This window comes from Varanus komodoensis, unplaced genomic scaffold, assembly GCF_004798865.1.
Source record: "Varanus komodoensis strain SLA01 unplaced genomic scaffold, ASM479886v1 scaffold3, whole genome shotgun sequence".
In the NCBI taxonomy this organism is placed as follows: domain Eukaryota; kingdom Metazoa; phylum Chordata; class Lepidosauria; order Squamata; family Varanidae; genus Varanus; species Varanus komodoensis.
In genome coordinates this window covers 13,989,680-14,009,585 of record NW_025335761.1, presented here as the reverse complement: position 1 = coordinate 14,009,585, position 19,906 = coordinate 13,989,680, and the positions used below count along the sequence as shown (strand labels likewise).

Here is a 19,906-nt window from a genome sequence, read left to right as displayed (position 1 = left end):
ATCTGATCTAGTACAGCTTTTCTTATGTACTTACAATTTTTAGAGTCAGATACCCCTTACAGATGATACTATCTACATGTTGGTGAAAGCTGCTTTAAAAGACTGCTATTTCTCTGCTTGGGTACAATCAATAAATATTGCTTTTCTCACAAATAAGGTAACTTAGGAGTTGGATTGTTGCATGATTAAATAGTTGTCAATCAAATTAATCAATGACATGTGAATGCATCTATGTAAATCTGAGTATGCATGATACACTCTGAAGTGATTCCAATGGGAATTACTCCCTGGGAAATCTTGGTCTTAAAAGCCTGCTTCAAAATGCCTAGTGCAACATCTTGCTTTGATGATGCAGCAGGCTAGTCATACTTTTTCCTTATGGAGGTGATAGTCAGTAATGGTGATGACAAACCAATGAACTCTGAATCTCTGTGCTTATATCTAGACTCTTTTCTCTGGCTTGCCGTTCAAATGGGAAAATTGAGAATAGATAGGAAAGTGCATTGCTCTAAACAGTCTTTGTCACTTAATATTTCTGTATGGTTCTATGTACACATGCAATAACAACATTCACAGACAAATCTAGAAGGAATGGATTACTAAATGAAAAGAAATAAAGAAGGCAAAGCTTTGATTCAAGTTCTTTTCAATCCAGTGTACATGGCATCTTCAGTTTGGATGCTACTTTGTTTTTTTCACATCTTAATCGCACGATTAGGGGTTAGCTGCCATTTAGGGTGAAAATATAGAGCCTTGCTTAAGAGTTTCCTGCAACAAGGTTCCAGTTCCCATATCCTCAATCTGGAAATTATGTTTTTACAGCTTTGACTACATTTATTGTTTGCTCCTGTTCTTACACATGAAGTTCAATAAGTCACCCTTCCAACCAGCCTCTGTTGTCTTCCAGAATGGGTTAGCACATACGAAAAAGGAGCAGAAATTGCAGCAGGCTCCTTTTTCTCTATTTCAATTGTATGCTCTCTGCATACTAGGTGAGTAGAAACATAGAAACAGAAACAGAGTGAGTCAGAAGGGGTCTCTTGGGCCATCTAGTCTGACCCCCAGGTTCCAGCCAGCTCCATTCCTGACATGCCTGTGTCTTCCTACATATTTACTCTTGGATGTTGTGTGCTGGTATATCTGGTTCCACCCTTGAGTCATCCAGGAAATGAAGGATTCAATTAGGAAATGGGCATTAATCAGTATTTCTTGTTCAAAGGTTTGCCAAACATACACAGAGGAAATGAACTGCTAACTCGCTGGCTATTGTGTTGTTACCTATCCTCCTTCATGACAAGCAGAGCATATTTATTGAAAAGCACAAGAGTGAAAAGGTTCCAACAGAGTAGCTACACCTGACAGAAGGCCGCCAGTTGTGCGACTGGGGCTCTGCATGTATTTGTGGACTTCTGCTTGGCTTGGCTTGCTTTGCAGGACTTGGCTGAGCACAAGAGGAAGTCTGCAGATTGTTGGAGGGACCAATTCTGATAGGGTTGATACCAATACTAAAAATGAGCCTTTCCAAAATGAGTGAGAGACTGATGCCAGTGGGCATGGCCATAGCCACTGATGTCATCTGTTTGGCAGAGGACCCAGCTGAAGATGTTAAGATGCTTAATGCTCTATGTGTTCCATTTAAAAGCCAATGATTTATTGTTTTTGACTTTTACTTTTGTGGTTTTGAACAACACTTGATACAGCAATTGGTAAAGCAAATACACTAAACTATGAGCCTAAGTTCTTCAGATCATAAGCAAAGATGTTAAACTAAGTGTGTGAATATGAAGTGTGTGGGAAAAGAAGCCACACAGTCTTCATGCTCAGAGTCTTTAAAAGAAAAGTAAAGAGATGAAGAATTAAAAGGACTAGATTTTCCCTGATGGTATGCAGGTTTCATGCTAAAATCAGGCCACGGGAGAAATATTGCAAACCTGGAGATTGATTTTGGGTGGACAACCAAGTACAAATCTCAGGAGAACTCAAAATGGAGGTATAACCAAGTTGGACAGAGAATAACTGAATGAGCAAAGTTTCATTTTCAGGTAGCAGTAATTCATCTTCTTCCAGTTGTAGGATTTTGCCACTGAACACTATTTTTTCCAAATATATAAAAGAGTTTGCAGGTAGAACAAACTTCCCTAGCCTAGTAACCTCCAAATTTTTTGATTTCAATACTTATCAACCTCAGTCAGCATAGCTAATGGTCAGGAATCCTGGGAGTTGGTCCAAAACATATGGGGGTGGGGGCACTAGGTCGGTGAAGGCTGAGGTACAGTGTTGCTGTGTACCATTTTATTATGTACTGAGCACAAAGGAAACAAAGATGTCAAGATATCCTTCAAGATCACAAGAGAATAATTTGCCTACCTGATGTTATCATCACACTGAATGTGACAATCACTTTAAGAAAACTGCCCTTTCTTTGTCTTTTTCCTTTGTCTTCTCAGGTTTCATGAAGTAACATTGACAATTCAGCATAAAAATATTTCTTGTATTCTATATTATGCAGTTGAATAAATGAGTTTCAATGTGTTAAACATGATAAAAAGTGTGTAGAATAAAAGAATATGTTAGCAAAACATTCTTTGGGTGTAATGTTCCTCAGATCCATCCTCAGAACACTGTGGGTGAACTGGTGATAGTGCCAAAATTTTCTACTACCATACCAGGAAGGCCTTGCTTGTAGACTTCCCTTTTTGCCTGCAGAGACGGAGGTTCAGGGTATCTTATAGCCCAGTAGTTTTTAACCACCAGTCCGCGGGAGATTTCTTGCTGATCTTGTGGGGGGGACACTGCATCACCTCTTCCTTGGTTGGTGTTTGTGGGGGGTATGCTGGTGTTACCAGGGGGGCCAGGGAGAGGAGAGCAGGGGTGGGCCACGCTGTGCCAATTTTGGTATTTTATTCTTTTGCTGGCATTTTTTGTTGCTCGATTAATGCTTGTTTTGGAGAATTTTCATTTGGATACTGAAAACACAGCTGGAAACTAATATACAGCATACTGTATTATGTGTATGGTGCTTTTTGTTTCTGCCTCAGCAGTCCCAGAGGCAGTTTTCCTGCTTTTGCCAGTCCCAGCAAATCTCAAGAGAACTCACAATGGAGGTATAACCAAGTTGGACAGAGAATAACTGAATGAGTCACTGTTATATCCCATCAACCACCCAGCTCCACAGGGGGTGGGGATCTCTCCCTTAAAGATATGAGTGCATTTATTTGTATGCAACATACAGAGCAGATTACATATTTGTCATCTATCTGAACCTATGGAGTCTCTTGACTTAAAATGTACTGGGCCTAAATAAAACTTTCCTGTGCGCCTTTGGGATTTTTTTCTCTTTTTTCCATTGTAGGAGTAACAAAAACTAAATACAAATTAAGTGAAGCCATACTATTTTATCAATTTTACAGAATGACTGAAAAAGAAGCTTTAAGCTACCCAGAAAAATTATGATGACTCAACAGAGACTGGTAAATAAAGATAACTTTTGATTATACCCATTTTCTGATGGATGGTAGCACAATAGTATTCTTGCTTTTTCAATTCATACTTTACACAAAATTAATAGTTTCATCCACAAATGCATGACATTTCCCTTACCTTAAGGTGTTTATACAAAATTTTACAATTTACTTTAAAAAAAAGGGAGGGGGGAATAAAATATGGTTGGTTCTGAAGGCACGCAATTCATTCTGCTGATCATGGTCAGCATGTACCCCCTTGTGGCCTCTTCAGGTGAAAAGGAGAGATATTCTCCTCCTGCAGGCCTGACCCTTCCTGTTCTGCTTAGGCTTGCCAGACATCTTAACTATTCAGTCCCTATTCCCACTTCTGCTCCTCAGTTCTCTCCTCATTGTGTCACCTGAATGACTTATTACAGCAACACAGGCTAAGTAAGCTGCAAGGCAAGACATTTCTGTTCTAATGTCATCCAGAAGTGGGACACGCACCACCACAGCATAAACAGCTAACTGAATGACATCTGTGGTAGCTGTTATTCTATCACCTGCCCATATTTCTGGAGCCTTATGTCCCCTCAGTGCCCAGAAGATTCCCTGCCTCCAAGGATCACATAAGGATGTAAGTAAGTGAAATTCCTATCTGGTAATCTGTAAGATTCCAGGCTACAGAAATATTAATAATTAATTTCCAGAGGAATAGCTGCCTCAGTCTGTCACAAAAAAAAGAATGAAAAGTTTATATCACCTTAAAGACAAATAAATTGAACATCATTTGTCATTTGTGGCTCCCAGCTAAAATCACTCCTATGGCAGACTTGCCTTACATACCAAAAGCTCTCCAAGTTAAAACAGCTACTTACCAGCACCAAGAGAGACAAATACAAGAATCAGACCCTGCAACAACAAGATGCCAACTCTGCCTATACTCTGACTCTTTTGTTATCACTATATGATCTACAAAGGTCAGCTACAACATTAATGGTTCCTTATAGCTCATCTTCCAATACCACAGGTTATCATTACCAGCACTACTATTTTTCATTCTACATAAGGCAAACAGGCCTGTACCTATGCAGAACAAGAAATGCACACAAGTCTGACAAGTGCCAATGTTTAGAAGCCACAGGTAGAACTTTTAGACAATCACTTAGGTACATGTCTTAAGGTGGCCACTTTGGAAAAGAAGGAAGCGCAAAGGGAAACTCCAGCATGAAACAGTAATTTGTCACAAGTTCAGTTCTATTGATCTGGTTCCGAACTGAAACATTGTTTCTCAGTTTCTCTGTATGGGGGCGGGGGGCACTCAGCAAGGTTAAGATGGCTTGTGTTATTAGTAATTGCTGCTGCTGTAAAAGTTCAGGTTACATACATTTAAGCTCTAAACGAATTGTCACAGTACTTTCTGCATCCTATTGCCATTTAACAACAACCTTTATATTTCCCCCCTATATACCCATGTGCATTATTAAGATCATACTCCATATAATTAAAAGTGCTTTGTAATCAGCACTGGCTTCCAGTCTGTTTCCAGGCCTAATTCAAAAGGCTGATATGAACTATCAAAATCCATTTCCCATGAGATCTTAAGAGGGTCTTATTGATTCTCAGCTTCTAATAATATCTTATAAATTTCACTTTTTATCCTTCCTGCTTGCATATTCTCTCGTTTTTCCTTTTCAACTACAACTTCTTCAGATTTAGTAGTATCTCTACATTTGCCATTTTTCTTTACCCATTCTTTGGTCCATTGTTCTAACTGCATTAAGATAAAGCCAAGTTAGTTTTTCCTTTCCTAATACCACTTTGATCTTTCCGTATTATATTTTTTATCTAGGCAATCTTTTAAGAACTTGTTTATCTTTCAATACTTTTCTCAAACTACCTCTCAAATTTTCTGGAAATCTTTCTATTTCTGTGATTGAGATTAATGGTGAAACTGTCAGCAGGAATATTCCCCTACACTTGTTCAAAATTTGTACCATGTTCTTAAGGAAAGGATTTTCTATCTTTCCAATAAACTTATCCTGTTTTTTAAAAATAAGGGTTTAAAGGGATCCCCCAATTTGTTGATATTCTAATTCTGCTAATATTTCCTTTTTGCATTGTAATATAGTATCTGGTGTACACCTAATTTGATTCACTGCATAATATAATTTTATATTGGGAATACCTAATCCTCCCATTTTTGTAGTTTATACCAATTTTAAATAAGTCATCACACTTTTACCCCCATCAATTTATTAATCATATTTAACCAATCTTCCAATTCTTTTTCAAGTATCTTAACTGGTAACATCCCAAACCAAAAAAAAAAAAAAAAACTTTACATACCTTAATTTGAGTATTTTTAAAATTTGAACATTTACATTTTATATAAAGTGTGCTTTGTGGTTTTAATTGTTGTGAATTGTCCAAAGAATTTCAGCTACTGGGCACCACAGGAATGCAATTACCTAATTAAGATAAAAGTTTAGTTTGTAAAAATTGTTACCTTTAAGATGGCAGAACATTCTTTGTTGTTTGTACTAATAAAAGATACCAGAAACCTGATTGGAAAATTCATTCACTTTTGAAAAGAGACCTACATTGGGACTGGAAACCAGTAACTGTCATGCAACATGCTCTGTGAGACTTTCTAATCAAAAGGTAAGACAATAACAGAGAAGACACCTAAGGCAGTTCCCAAAAGGCAGTCTGCATGGGTAAGGCAGCAGTGGATGTGGGGAAATGAGACTGTCAAGGGTTGACAACCAGGAAAAGGACTGTAGAATAAATGAAGAACAGGAGAGACAAGTGAGGCTGGGGTGGGGGGGGGGGACTGAGGGGAAGAGGGTTTCCGGTTTGCACATAGCAATGCTTTATTACTTGAAATCTGCTGACAGAAAGGAAAGATTCAAACTGATTACAGGGAGGAGCTGAAGGAAGGTAAACAATTCAATAAGACAGTTGAGTCCAGAAAAATTGAAAGATTTCCAAAGAGATGTACCAACATAAAGGATAAGGCTCTAGTCCAACTCCCAGAAAATTTGTACATCATCTATTGCTGATGACCTTGATATAGCGGCTAATTAACAGCACAGAAAATCACTGAATACTACCAGAGGCCTATGGCTAATTCATGAGCTGGACTCATGAAAAGAAAACTATTTTTTAATCGTTTGCTACCTCTACCTATAGCAACAGCTGTGCTTTTCCACAGAGGAAACTACATTTACCATAAGAGAAGGGAAATAAAGCAAAGTCCACTATCAATTCCACCACACAGCATTCGAATTTCTCCTGCTCTTTTGAGTGAGCTTACATGGAGTTATCCAAAACAGCATTTCCTCTTCTCCCACATTCTGCAATGCCTGGTTAATGAAGTCAATTCAACTTTACCCACTCCAACACACATTTGACTTTCTGGTCTAGCTATCCCTTTGGACTTCAAGTTCAAAAGCCTATGAGGGCTTCTCTCCCTACTAAGGCTGCATAGATGGGATACATCAACTTGCCATGATGTGCTCTAACATCATGATTTGACATGCTCATCAAAGATTGCAGATCAGATGAGCCTACAACAATCAGTACGAATGCACCCTAACTTCCTAAACTACATTGTAATAGTTTATTACAATGTAGATTAAGTAAATAGCAGTAACCATAGGTTTTAAAAACACCTAGAAAGATCTGGGCTTTAAGTTAAGCGAAGAGACATTTAAAATAGTTGTATAAAATTACTACAAGAGATTATTTAACAAAAGAGCTTAAGCCAGAATATTAAAATAATCAAAAACAGCACTTCTCTATAATGACAGAGAATTTGTGGGAAGCTGACATAGTAGAAGATACTGTAGGCTCACAAAGACATACACAGTTTTCAGTGCACCACTGTATTATTGTGTAGATAAGTAACACAGAGAAATATTTGGCAGCAATTCCTTCAACTGAGATAGTGTGGGTGTCTATATCTGTGGGTGGGTGCCACTACACACATATTGAACTAATTTGCTGAATAATCACATACAGGGAAAATTGCATGAAGGAAAAAAGCTAGCTAAATACTTGTGTGAGCCAGCATGAATTGCTGGGGAATGCTGGGAGCTGTAGGACTTTTTTTCTAAGCAAACATAGGATTGCGCCCTTAGTCACCTAGTAGAAAAGATTCAGGCCCAACTTAGACATACATCATCACATCAATGCATTGAAACATGGACTGGTCCTATCATACAAATTACCTTCCCACAATCTGTTTCCAGAAAGCTGTTTTTTCTTCAGAAGAGTTCTAATTCCAGAAATGTACTTGGTAAAAGAAAAGCACTCAGACAAAGGGACTGTGGGGAGGTAAGTAGCAGATGGTTGGAATGTCCTGTACTCAATTGTACAATCCGTTACTCTTTCAAAAATAATTTCCCCTTCTTTCTATGTGATTAGGGCAGAACTGAACTGAAAAGCATGCATTTTGCCAGCAGTTCTAGCTTGGACCTATATTTTAGAGAGCTTCCTTATCAGTCTTTTTTTCCTCTCCCTGATATTTTGGAGTCTTAAGAGCCTTCCAGTTATTAAGCCACTTAGCATATGCTTTATGCATTACTGCAATCTTATTCATAAGCAATTGTACTCCAAATTATTTTATTGCATTCAAACGTTAGACACATCACCTGGAAAAACACTGATATTGCCTGGGAAACATTTCTTTCTTCTTAGACTGCTAGATGTCTTTTGCTCAGATCTCTATTTTGTGTGTCCTGTCTTCCTAAATAAATTGCTACCACTTCTTGTTATCTGTAGATATATCTCCATTGCCATGTATACATTTTTATCGATGTTTTGGTCTAATTTTTAATTGTGGACAAGGAGGAAAACAAAGGCTTGAACAAACTGTACACATTTGAAAATGATTCCATTGTTGATTTATTCATAGGCTTTTTCCTTATATTTAATGAAAGGAAAATTGAACAGAATAGGGGTAATCCCATATGGAACATATTAGACAGTGGAGAAACACTATTGCTCCACTTATACCACTGAAATACTGCTGCCATAAGTTACCTACAGCAGTATGCCAAAAACATAAACTGGCAAAATTGAGTTGATGCTCATGGTACATTAACAGCAAAAGTGCAGCAGCTGTTTTGCATACTGTCCATCTTCCACTATTTTTCTCTGGCAAGGAAAGGGCAAACCACTAACTTTTCCATCTAATTTTCACGGAATGAATCTATATACTCCTGTTAAATATTTATCATTCTATCTTTCATTTTACCATTCACCTTGAAAGTTAACATGACCAGCTATACAAAATGAATGCCACTGCTTTTTTTCCCTTATCATGATCATGTAATAAGCTCTAATAATATATACTCAGTAAAGTAGATTTCTCTGAAGACATTTAGATGTTCTACACTGGACCCAATTCATTCACACTTGTGTTATATGAAGGCAAACCACAATGCAAAAACCTTTATGCTATGCGCACGCACACACTTGGATCATCTGTACAACCCCTGAATTTACCTTGGAAAGCTTCTTTCTCAGCAAATCCTTTGATGAGACATTTATAAAGAATGATTAAGATTTGCTGGGGACAATTGGTGAAAGAAAAACTTTCAGAAAACAAATTCCAAACGATATATTCCATACTCTATTCTTGGTTAATTTTGTGGTGTCTGAAACTATTACAAACTGTTGTAAAAGAGTGACTGCCAGAACTGGTCAATGTATGCAAACTGATCAATGGCCAAGTGGTTTCAAGCTATCCATATCTCAGTTTCCCTAATTTTAGCATGGTAATAGTAACTTGAAGTGCAATTCAAATATATTATACACTTATACAGTCAAAAGCATGTCTCACTGAGTTCAAAGTGGCTTACTTCAAGGTAAGCTGGTACATTAATGCAACTTTAGACTGATTTTGAGCAATCTTAATGTATTAATGTAGAAAATGTAGAAAAAGTATTAATGTAGAAAAATCCTATCAGAAAAAAAGTACCTTACAGTGGTCTGGGGGCTGTGGTCATGGTTCAAAAAGTGAGCATCATTTCAGATGTGTGGGCAGGAATAGCCAAGTTGCTGGCAGCCACAAACACAAAGAACAGGCCTTGGGTGAGTATCTTCCACCATTAGCTCCCATCACAATCAGTAATAAAGGCGAAACATATTGACCTTCCTTACAAAATTGTTATAGGGATTACTGAAGCAGTGCACACAAAGTCCTTTAAAATCAATGCTTATAAATTGTGTAGAAATGTTGAACATTATTATTATATGGGATGCTTGCCAAGAAAGTTTAAAAATAAGATCTTTAAAGTAGGGCTAGATAACACATGGTCCACATGTGGCCCCTTCTTGCAGCCCCTGTTCCCATTTGAGTCACTAATGCTGCACTGCCACTGAATTTTGGTGCTGTGCCAGGGATAATTTTCATTGCTTTAAAGCAAATTGATGCAATAAAGATGTTCTCCCCATGAGCCTAGCTTTAAAACAGAAATGAAGCATCTTTGCCATCACTGAGTTTAAACAGCAATCAGGCAGTGGTAGTATTATTAGCTGGGTGTGTGTAGCCCCCAGGGGTTCTGGAGCTCAGAAACTGGCCCCAGAACGTTTGAAGTCAACCATCCATGCCTTGAGGTGCTTTTCCCTCCCCTGAACACCATGTGTCAGAGCCACCTAAATGTTAAATCAAGATTCATGAGAGAACTAGAACCACAAAATAAGGAAGAGGCCAAGAATGGGTGTATTGCTCAATGAAGCCATTCCATCATCTTAAATATTTCTATAGAAATAGTTTGTTTTGTTATTTTTGTTAACATTCTTACCTAGAGAGCATGCCCAGAGGTGTAACATTAAGTGATCCCATCAGCATTGCCAAAGCCATCCCTGGGGCCTCTCGTTCTATTACTTCTTTAGTAGCCTGTAATCAAAGATTAAACAGCAAGCTGAGTGAAAATAACAAAAAGTAAAATAAATTTAAAGTAAAATGTATGAAATTTCCATCATTTTCCTAAAATTACTCAGCATGAGCTTCAGTAATGAATGCTACAAACCCAGGGCCTAGAGTCATTCATCCTGCTAAATTTAGTTTCAGTGGAACCTTATATCACCTTCAATCACATTTGTATTGCCTACCACAAAGTGTTAGGTTTATGCAGAGCAGGCCCACATAACCACAAGAAAGCTCAACTGATTAAAATGGCACTTGGCTCATTAGTGATTAGTGACCAGTGGCTATGGAATACTTTAATTATGAAAATATTATGTGTGATTTGTGTAATAGCCTCCTCCAGCCCAGTAGATTTGTCATGAAAAACTGAGTAAGCAGGACAATATATATGATCAATAGAAGGAAAGGGCTCGTAGACGGGGTATAAATGCTTTAAATAAAATATAGTCTTTTAAAATGATGACTAAGCATCCAACTCTGTTATGCAGAAAGTGCATGTTTTCCAGATATTCTGGGTGATTAATAATTTCATAAACATGGTCTGCCTGCAACCTGAAGACACCTGGGTGCAGTGATAGTATCTGTCACCTATTTCATAAAATAAAAGACTCAAGAACTAAAGCTTTTAATACAGTATCAGAGCTTATAGTGTGAGAATGAATATGAAATTGTAAAAAAATATCCCTGAGGGCATCTTTCAGAAATTAAACCCTATTTTAAAATAAAACTGGAACTTACTAAAAATAGATTAAAACAAAGGACACTATCATAGTCTCCTAAAAATGAATCCATGACCTTCTCTTGAACACACGTCTTGTTAATGGCTAGCTGTAACATTATGGGATGAGGGAATGAGGGGAGAAATAAAGACAATTGCATAAAGTTGTTTATGTTCTGTGGTGTTCCGAATGGAATCGTCAGCTCAAATTTAAACAAGTGCACAGGAAGCAGGTGAGGAGCTTGTACAGGAAGTAGCAATGAATCAGGCTGCCTTGTCTTGGTAATGTACTTTCTTCTAGCCCAAGGGTTACAGGTTACAGGATTACTGCTAGAGCCTAGGCTGCCTGTAGGTTGTTCTCTCCTGGCTCTTCTGGCTGCCTACTGGCAAACATGATAGCTCCCTCTGGGATTAAGAAAACAAGCTATCCTTGATGCAACTGAACTTTCTGTGTGGGAGGGGCACTGCATGGTTGCAGCCCAAAGCAGCTTGGAATGTGTCACTTTCCCTTTGTCCAACTGCATAGCTGGCCTGGTCTCAAGTCAGCTGAACTCTTGAATCCTTCTAACCCTGCTCCGTGTTGCACACCTCAACAATCAGACTGCTGCTTTACTATGGTGAACTATATGATCTAAATTCCTACCTGTGCACTCTTACACATCACTTCATTAGAATTCTTTGTTGGAATAACAAAAGTGAGGTATCTGAGTCTTTCTCAGGGGAAGGTCTATAGCTTAAACATTTGCTTACATGGAGCAGAGGAAGTTGAACCCTACCAGGTGTCTTAACATTTTTTGAAAAGTGGTATACATGTGACAGAAGGAGTGATGAAAGTTCCCACTACTAGACATAAGTTTGGTCACAGTTTGACAATGAGTACTTTAGGAACAGTAGTTTATATAAAAGTGGTTGACAAAACTCAGTGCTTCAGCTTTCATTAATATATACTTGTAGACAACAAAAATCCAGCATCAAAAACCTAACAGTATTGTTGTGAACACCAGTTGCTGGAGAATATGACTTGATGAGTGTTACTGTGCATATATTCTGCCTCTAAGGATAAGGTGCCATAAGCACCTTGTCTGGCACCACAGGAATAGAATACTAGATCAGATGGGCCAATAGTATAATCACCAGGGTTTTTTCTTATATCCTTGCCTTCTTTGGAGAAATTGGAACTATTGGCATTTTCTTTGTAATAATACTTTGAGAACTGGGCTTTTCCTGAGGAAAATGAGACTACCGGAGGCAGAAGATCTTTCTATAGCAGTGATGGCAAACCTTTTAGAGACTGAGTGCCCAAACTGCAACCCAAAACCCACTTATTTATCACAAAGTGTCAACACTGCAATAAAACCTGAACACTGAGGTTTTAGTTTAGAAAAAACATTTCACAGCCAATCCAAGGGAATATATATATATATCCTTGGCAGCGCACTGACTGGCCATGCGAAAGCTTGGACGAGTCACAGCTCGTGACATCATTGCCTGGCACTGCTACTCTTTTCCAAGCATGCGCATGGCCCCTATGTGCGCTGTTATCCGATGCTCGGCTGCTGGGTGTCTTGGCTCACGTGCCAACAGAGAAGGCTCTGTGTGCCTGCTGCGGCACGTGTGCCATAGGTTCACCACCACTGTTCTATAGCATATAATAAGATTGGTCATGATGTATAAACCTTTTTGAGACCTTTTTTCATACCTAGTTCTACCTCTATTTCACATCTAATCCAGGTGAGGTGGTCTCTGTCCTGAATCAGTTCTGGGATCAATAATGAACTAGATGAGGGTCAATAAACTGAAACTCAATCCAGTCAAGAAGATAGAAGTGCAACTGATAGGTGGTCTGGTCATCACCATATCCTGGATGGGGTTGCATTCCCCCTAAAGGACACAGACCACAGCTTGTGTGTCTGTGTCGGGGGGGGGGGTCCTGGATCCAGCACTATCACTAGAGGCCCAAGAGAACCTGGTGGCCAGGAGCACCTTCTTTGAACTACCAACTATGCCCCTACCTGGATAGACAGAGTGTCGTGAGGCCGGAGCACTCTTCCTAATTACTCACACAGGAACAGGCAATACAGGTTTAAAGCCTTTTATTCTAAACAACTTCAAAGATAAGCAGGCAATGAATAATACAGGAGCTGTTAATGGCAGTTCTAAGCAACACAGTTGCCCCCTCCTTTCTGACCTATCTCAGATTTATGATGCACTCTTCACGCACTCTTCACCTGACGGGAACACCCCTCCCCACGAGGGCTAGATAAACTCCTCTCCCTTCTTTTTTCACTTCCCCTCGCTTCTAATTGGCTCAAACACCAAAGTCTCCTCCTCTGTTGGGCATTCTTCATAGCGACGGTCTGTTCCACTGGCTGCCTAGCAATGTTATCTCTCTGAAGAATGTTGACTTGTTCTGGCTGAAGAAAAACTTCGTCAAAGTCAGGTGGCGGGGAGGGGGGGTTTTTGTGCAATGGGCACCAAGTAGAAATCTTCTTGCTCTAAGGCCTGACTCTTGCTGGGAGCTTCTTGTTCTCTCACACGTGCTAACAACTCCTCTGAGTCGTTAGGCATGACACAGAGCTTGGCCACATGGCTATCTTCTGGACCCAACAAAGTACCTTAAAGCCCAGTTTTTGTAGCAGCAGCTTCACCAACACTATTTGGTGAGAAAGTTGTAATTCTTTCCATCAGACTCATCATTGTCTATCATTCATGCCTTTGAATATGCAAGGTCAGACTATTGTAATAGAGTAGAAGCATCTTTCAGAACTTCATTAGTGAAGATTGAAATGGTTTGGAATACAGTTTTCTGCCTTTAGACAGGGACACCATTTGAAGTAGATTATAGCAGTGACCCAGCTTCTGTACTGGATCCCCCAATATTATGACACATTCTACAATGCTGGAGAAAACTTTGGGGTTCTAGGGTGAAATTTGCTCCAACCTAATGAACTATTATCATTCATAATATCCTCTAGGATTGCCCTATTACATTTGGCATAGATAAATCAGAGCAGATAGGGAAAAGGCTCCTGAGAGCTTCCTGGGTGTTTCCTTCTGAGTGCGAAGTCTCAGAGACTGCACTTCAACTGCAGACCCCCATCCTGTAGAGACTCATCAAATCCCAGCTTTGAGCATCTTTTGGAAGTGGTGCAAACATTTGGGCTGTGATAGGTAAGACTTTGGCCTATTAAAAAAGTGTAATTCCTCTCACTGATTAGGGAATGGCTCATACAGGAGTTAAAGTGCTCTGTAGCACTATCATTCAGTCACCTATACTGACACCCTTTCAAAATGAGAGCAGTTTACTTGAAGAATTTCTCCCACTTTGAACTGTCTTAACTTTACCCCCATTGATATAATATAGTCAAACCCAGCTGGATATGTAATGTCACATGCTCACTTTGTGATCATGGATTGGCTGGGATTATATAATGGAGAAGAAGCACCATGGACAGGGACAAGATGGAGGCATTTATTTCTTTTAAAAGTAGAATGCCTGAAAACCATCTAGTTGTGTTTCTGTTTTCATTATCAAAAAGCACTTTCATTTTAAAGTTTTTGATAGCCTCTCTTAACCACTATCAGCTCTTTTTGGCAGCTCTGTTTCTAATAATCCATACAGTCTACAATGCTTGTACACAAGATGTTTTAAACTAGCATGCTACCAAGGCCAACAAAGCTATGGACTTACTTCACAGTAACAGCAGTAAGGCATAGAACTATTACTATGCATTATACAAAAATCACAATAAAATAATATCCCAAAAGTTGTATTTTTTAGCTTTTCCAATATATTGTGTTAGTGTTTTAGTACTTCTATGGACAAAAAGATTAAATCCCCTTTAATAACTCATTTGAAGAGTTATGCCCAAGTTCTAATAATATAACTGACTCAGATTTGAAAATCAACTTGGATTATAGACTTCTCATGAGATTATGACTGTATAAGATTTAGCTTTCTAGGTACAGTGAAGCCTGCTACTGTCTAGCAGTTAAGACTCCTGCAAAATAAGAAATAAACACAAAACTATGGTCTAACACGAAGGATAAAATTAGATTCATGTTCTTCCAATTAAGTCCTTTCTGAACATATCTTTAAACACTAGGCTACATAGTTCTCTGGATATTTCATTGCCATGTGAGGGTTGCTCACCCCCATCAAAAAACAAACAAAAAACCCTGCATGCAAATATTTCTTTTTTACTTGAGAGACTCCATAAGGAAAAACAGTTTCTGGAGTCTCCTTACAGAATGCTTAAATTATTAAAATCTTTCTCTTAAAGTTCTATTTCTAGCAAAATAGCATGTCAGGGAGAAAGGGTCTCTCTAGCATTGCTATATGAAGCAAGAGTTGTTTGGTTTAATATAAAGGTATATGTAGTCACACAGTTTGCCCCCTCAAGTTTATAGTCATACTATTCAAGCAAAGTTTTGCGAAGAAATGAGCTGCTTGTCTATAGAGGAATGTGGGTCAAACACTTCATTCTAAAAAAAAATTTTTTTTTTTCTCTACTGAATGTGATGGCATGGTTTTGTTATTCTATCCACAAGCTCATAGACACGTAAAAAGTATCTTTGATTCAACAGTTATGAATTCTGGCGTACAAGAAAAAGGTTTTTACAGTACAGAACAGTTAATATTATGTGAACAGACAACTCAGCAAACAATATACATTAATTATCATATGGATACAAACCAGTGAGCAATTAAGTTTATAGCAATTCTTCAAGTTGCCAAAATAAACATGCAGTGCAGATGTAACCTTATAATGCATGCTTATGTATCACTTCCCCTCTTTCAACAAATATTAAACAAGCCTTTTAGAAATTGCTGTTTTTCATATTGATATATTGTATACTCTAAGTATTAAGGTTACTTTTTCTTGAACAGAATTATCTTTTGAAGATAATATTAGTTCTGAAAAAGCTTCAGAGATAGTGCAAGATGCAAAACAGCACATAAACAATGATCATGCAGCCCATCAATAGAATTCAAGACCATTCTTAGATTCAGAATTAAAACGACTTTGACAAAGAGTCTTCGCTAGCAGGCAATGTGATTATAAAATAAATATGGGCTATGAAACATTAAAAATGGAAAGGACAGCAAGTCCAGCAAAGCAGTTTTATCTGAAATGTGACATTAAGTATAGTGATTTCTTAAGACTATAAATCTTTGTTGTGATGGTAGAATCCTGTGCATGAAACTCTTTTGTGCCCCAGGGATACTGTTATGCCATCTTGGGGAGCCATATGCTTCAAATAGAGGTGCTTGCCAGCCAGATTGCCTTGAAAGGTTTGGAATCTTTTGCTGGGGTCTGATGTATTGCTAGAAAGGACAAACCCTGGTTTTGCATTCACACAGACATACTTGTATACAACACCTAGAAAGCAAAGTTCATTCAGCAGAAAATATAGAGCAAGGCACAAGCTTTTAACCTGGTGTTATCTCAGAACCAAATATTGCTAGTGCATCTCTGTATTTCTAAAGAGATAAAGAGCTCCTGCCTAACAGAGGGAGAAGCTAATACAGAATGAAAGGAAGCGGGAGCCAATCTGTCCTGTGGAGTAGACAGCAGTCCTTTGTGTGGGCAGGAAGGACACAAGGTGACCACAGGGTGGGGTGCTAGGTCTCTGTTCAGAACTTGGTATTTATACCTGCCACTATGGGAATGAGTTTTCCAGACTTAAGCTAATTGTAGGATGGATGCTTGATTGCTTATTAATAGCTTTAAGTGTTGTTTCTATGAGTAAAAGGACTAGTTCCTTGTGCTTGTTGGCTACTATTGATGGGGCACTTTCCAAGTGTCTCAGGACAATGGGTCATCCTCCTTGCAGAGTTGTTCAGCCTAAATCTCTTTAAGGAGAAATGTCTTATGCCTGATCTTTTCCAGCATGCCTTATTCACTATTCACTCTTACCCACACTCACTAGCCCAAGATCGATCGTTCATTCGTTCATTCATTCATTCATTCATTCATTCATTCATTCATTCAAGACTTTTATACCCCATCCTATACATAAAAGTCTAAATAGGTCCCTCTTCCTGAATTGAGCTTACTCAACATGGCCCATGGCCTGGAAGCCTGTTCTGACCTAGGAAGTTGTCTTTATGGTGCTAATATTGATACACCCATGTGCTATAGCACTGTCCAGAGGACCACAGGGGAAACAGGAAGAGAATAATGTATGGTGAACTCAATTGTCAGCCAGAAGCACTGTGAGTTCTTCACACACCAGACAACCCACCGGGGTTTATTCCAGGGTGCATTAATGTGACATATGAACTTGCTCAATTATCTTACACTAGCGTATGGAATAGATTTATCCCCTTCCTGCTACTTATTGTTCTAATTCAATGGTTCTATCCATCTTAATTTCCACTCCAGAGTATGAAGTGGGGACAGGGAAGACAAATTTGAGTTTAAATATTTGTATCTGCTTCCAGCTCCACAATTAATACATTCATTTATATGTCTCCATACAAATTATGAAGACACATATATGAATTAGGGACCACAGGAGAGCTTGGATTCCCAGAACCAATGTCAAAAACAGCACTGTTAACTTGGAGCTGGAATCAGAGCTCTGGTCCTCCTTCCTTGGCCCCCCACAACAGGTGTGGAAGTGAGCTACTTTCTGAGCTTGGACAAGGGAAAGTTTCTGGGGCAGGGAAGGAAGAATGCTGGAGAGAGCAGAATACAAGGTATCTCACACTGGTCAGGCCTCCTTTCCTTCCCCTCTAAGGCACCCCAGTTAGACAACCGAGAAAGCCAATCAAGAGAAGATGCAAGGCAGGATGAGAGAAAGGCACAGTTGTTGTTCCTTCTGCTTTGCACAGGATACCTTCAAGCTGCTAACATCAGGCATCAAGGTAGGCCTGAGCTTTTAACTGTCAACAGACAAGAACCTGAAATGTTGTGGCTAAATTATACTGGATTAACTACTTGATCAAACACAGTGATCTTTGCTATGTCTTCTTGATAAGCTTAGCAACTAAGTGTCAGTTTATAATATACTACGCCAAATCAGCAGAGGAAAGCTTGAGGTTAGGAGACTGGATGTACATTGTTGGTAAATTCAGATGATGAGGAAAGAAATTAAACTGTAATGAGCATGGAGAATGAGCAAGCTGTGAAATAGCACAGTTGCGAAGTGTTAGTATAGACCAGCTATGCCATGATTTAAATACAAGTGAACAGGCAGCACACATATGTGGACTTAAGATATTTCCCCTTACATTTGTGATATAAATAGTGAAGAAACTTTTCTGCCCAGCTTGAGATCATATTTTTTTTGGTTGACAGCATGCTGACCTCATTTAAATGGGTTGTTTTAACTACGTTTGATGTAGCTGTCATTGCTTAGTTTATGGCTCATGGCCAAGTAGCTGAACAGAGCTCTGCACTTGCTTCTTCATTTCTATGTCTACTACACCAATGAACTGAGTACAGCTCCTGTACTATGGAAGCCACTGTGTCATTTATGTGGAAACTCCACAGGACACATTATTTAAATCCACTTACAGAGTCCTTGGGACTAATTAATCTGTGGAATATGTTGAATAAATAATAATAAATCAAAATGGTTTCACATTGCTAAAATTCTATGAAATATTCTAAGGTCACCTTAGACATAGGACTAGGTTCTCATACTGATAACAGAATACTCCCACCATACACAAACAAACACAAGCAGTACCACAGGCCATTACAAGGAATAGGTATACCTCCCATACCCCATCATCTAACTAGCCAACAAATACTCCAGTGTTCATTTTCTGCAATGACTCTTCACTCTGCATGAATATACACCAGGGAAGGCAACAGAGAGGGGGCTTCCTCAAACCTATAGGAATTGCCCACATGAGTGCTACACCCTGAGTGGACAGGATGATACCCAGTGAATTATATTTTATAATTCTGTGCATTTAGAATGTGGGGGAGGCACTATTCCATTAATTGCTGTGATTTCATTCCTATATGTAAGGTTTGTTCTAGACAGTGGCATTTGGGGATTTCACCTTGATCTCTTGGCATTTGTGCTGTGGAAGATCCTGTCATAATGTTTTTAAATATCTATATGAAATCACTGGGTATGGTAATGAGGGAAATTACCATATAATGAGATGTCATCAATACACAGATGGTACTGATATTAATTTCTGTGTTACATCTGAGTGAGGTGTGGCTTTGAGTCACCTGGGGGCATGCCTAGCTGCAGTGGAGGACAGGAAGAGGGCCAACAAATTGAAATTGAATACTGGTAGGATGGAAGCAGAAGAACTACACACAAGAAGAACTACACAGAAGAACTATATGAGAAAGACCTTAACGTTCCTGATAATCCCAATGGGGTGGTCACCGACTTTGAGCTAGACATCCTGTGAAGTCAAATGGGCCTCAGGAAGTCTTAGCAACAACAAAGCTAGTGGAGAAGACAGTATTCCAGCTGAGTTATTCAAATTCCTAAAAGACGATACAGTTAAATCAATATGATTGAGTGATACATACACTCAATATGACAGCAAATTTGGAAAACTCAACAGTCGCCACAGGATTGGAAAAGGTCAGTTTACATTCCAATCCCAAAGAAGGGCAATGTCAAAGAATGTTCAAACTACCGCTCCATTGCACTCATTTCACATGCTAGCAAAGTTATGCTCAAAATCCTACAAGCTAGGCTCCAGCAATATGTGGACTGAGAACTACCAGAAGTACAGGCAGGGTTTCGAAGAGGGAGAGGAACTAGAGATCAAATTGCCAACATACGCTGGATCATGGAGAAGGCTAGGGAGTTCCAGAA

The 19,906-nt window shown here is 38.9% G+C and overlaps 1 protein-coding gene across 17 annotated transcripts in view; it reads right to left on the bottom strand.

Moving 5' to 3' along the window:
- The window catches only part of GPHN (gephyrin), a 375,414-nt gene that overhangs the window by 156,550 nt on the left and 198,958 nt on the right, over positions 1-19,906 (bottom strand). For 15 of the 17 annotated variants that reach the window (XM_044436487.1, XM_044436489.1, XM_044436472.1 and 12 more), the window contains one exon: positions 10,259-10,353. The exons of the other annotated variants lie outside the window; for them this stretch is intronic. In XM_044436487.1, coding sequence (XP_044292422.1) covers positions 10,259-10,353 — 95 coding nt within the window. The remainder of the gene's footprint in view (positions 1-10,258; positions 10,354-19,906) is intronic. 17 annotated transcript variants of the gene reach the window in all.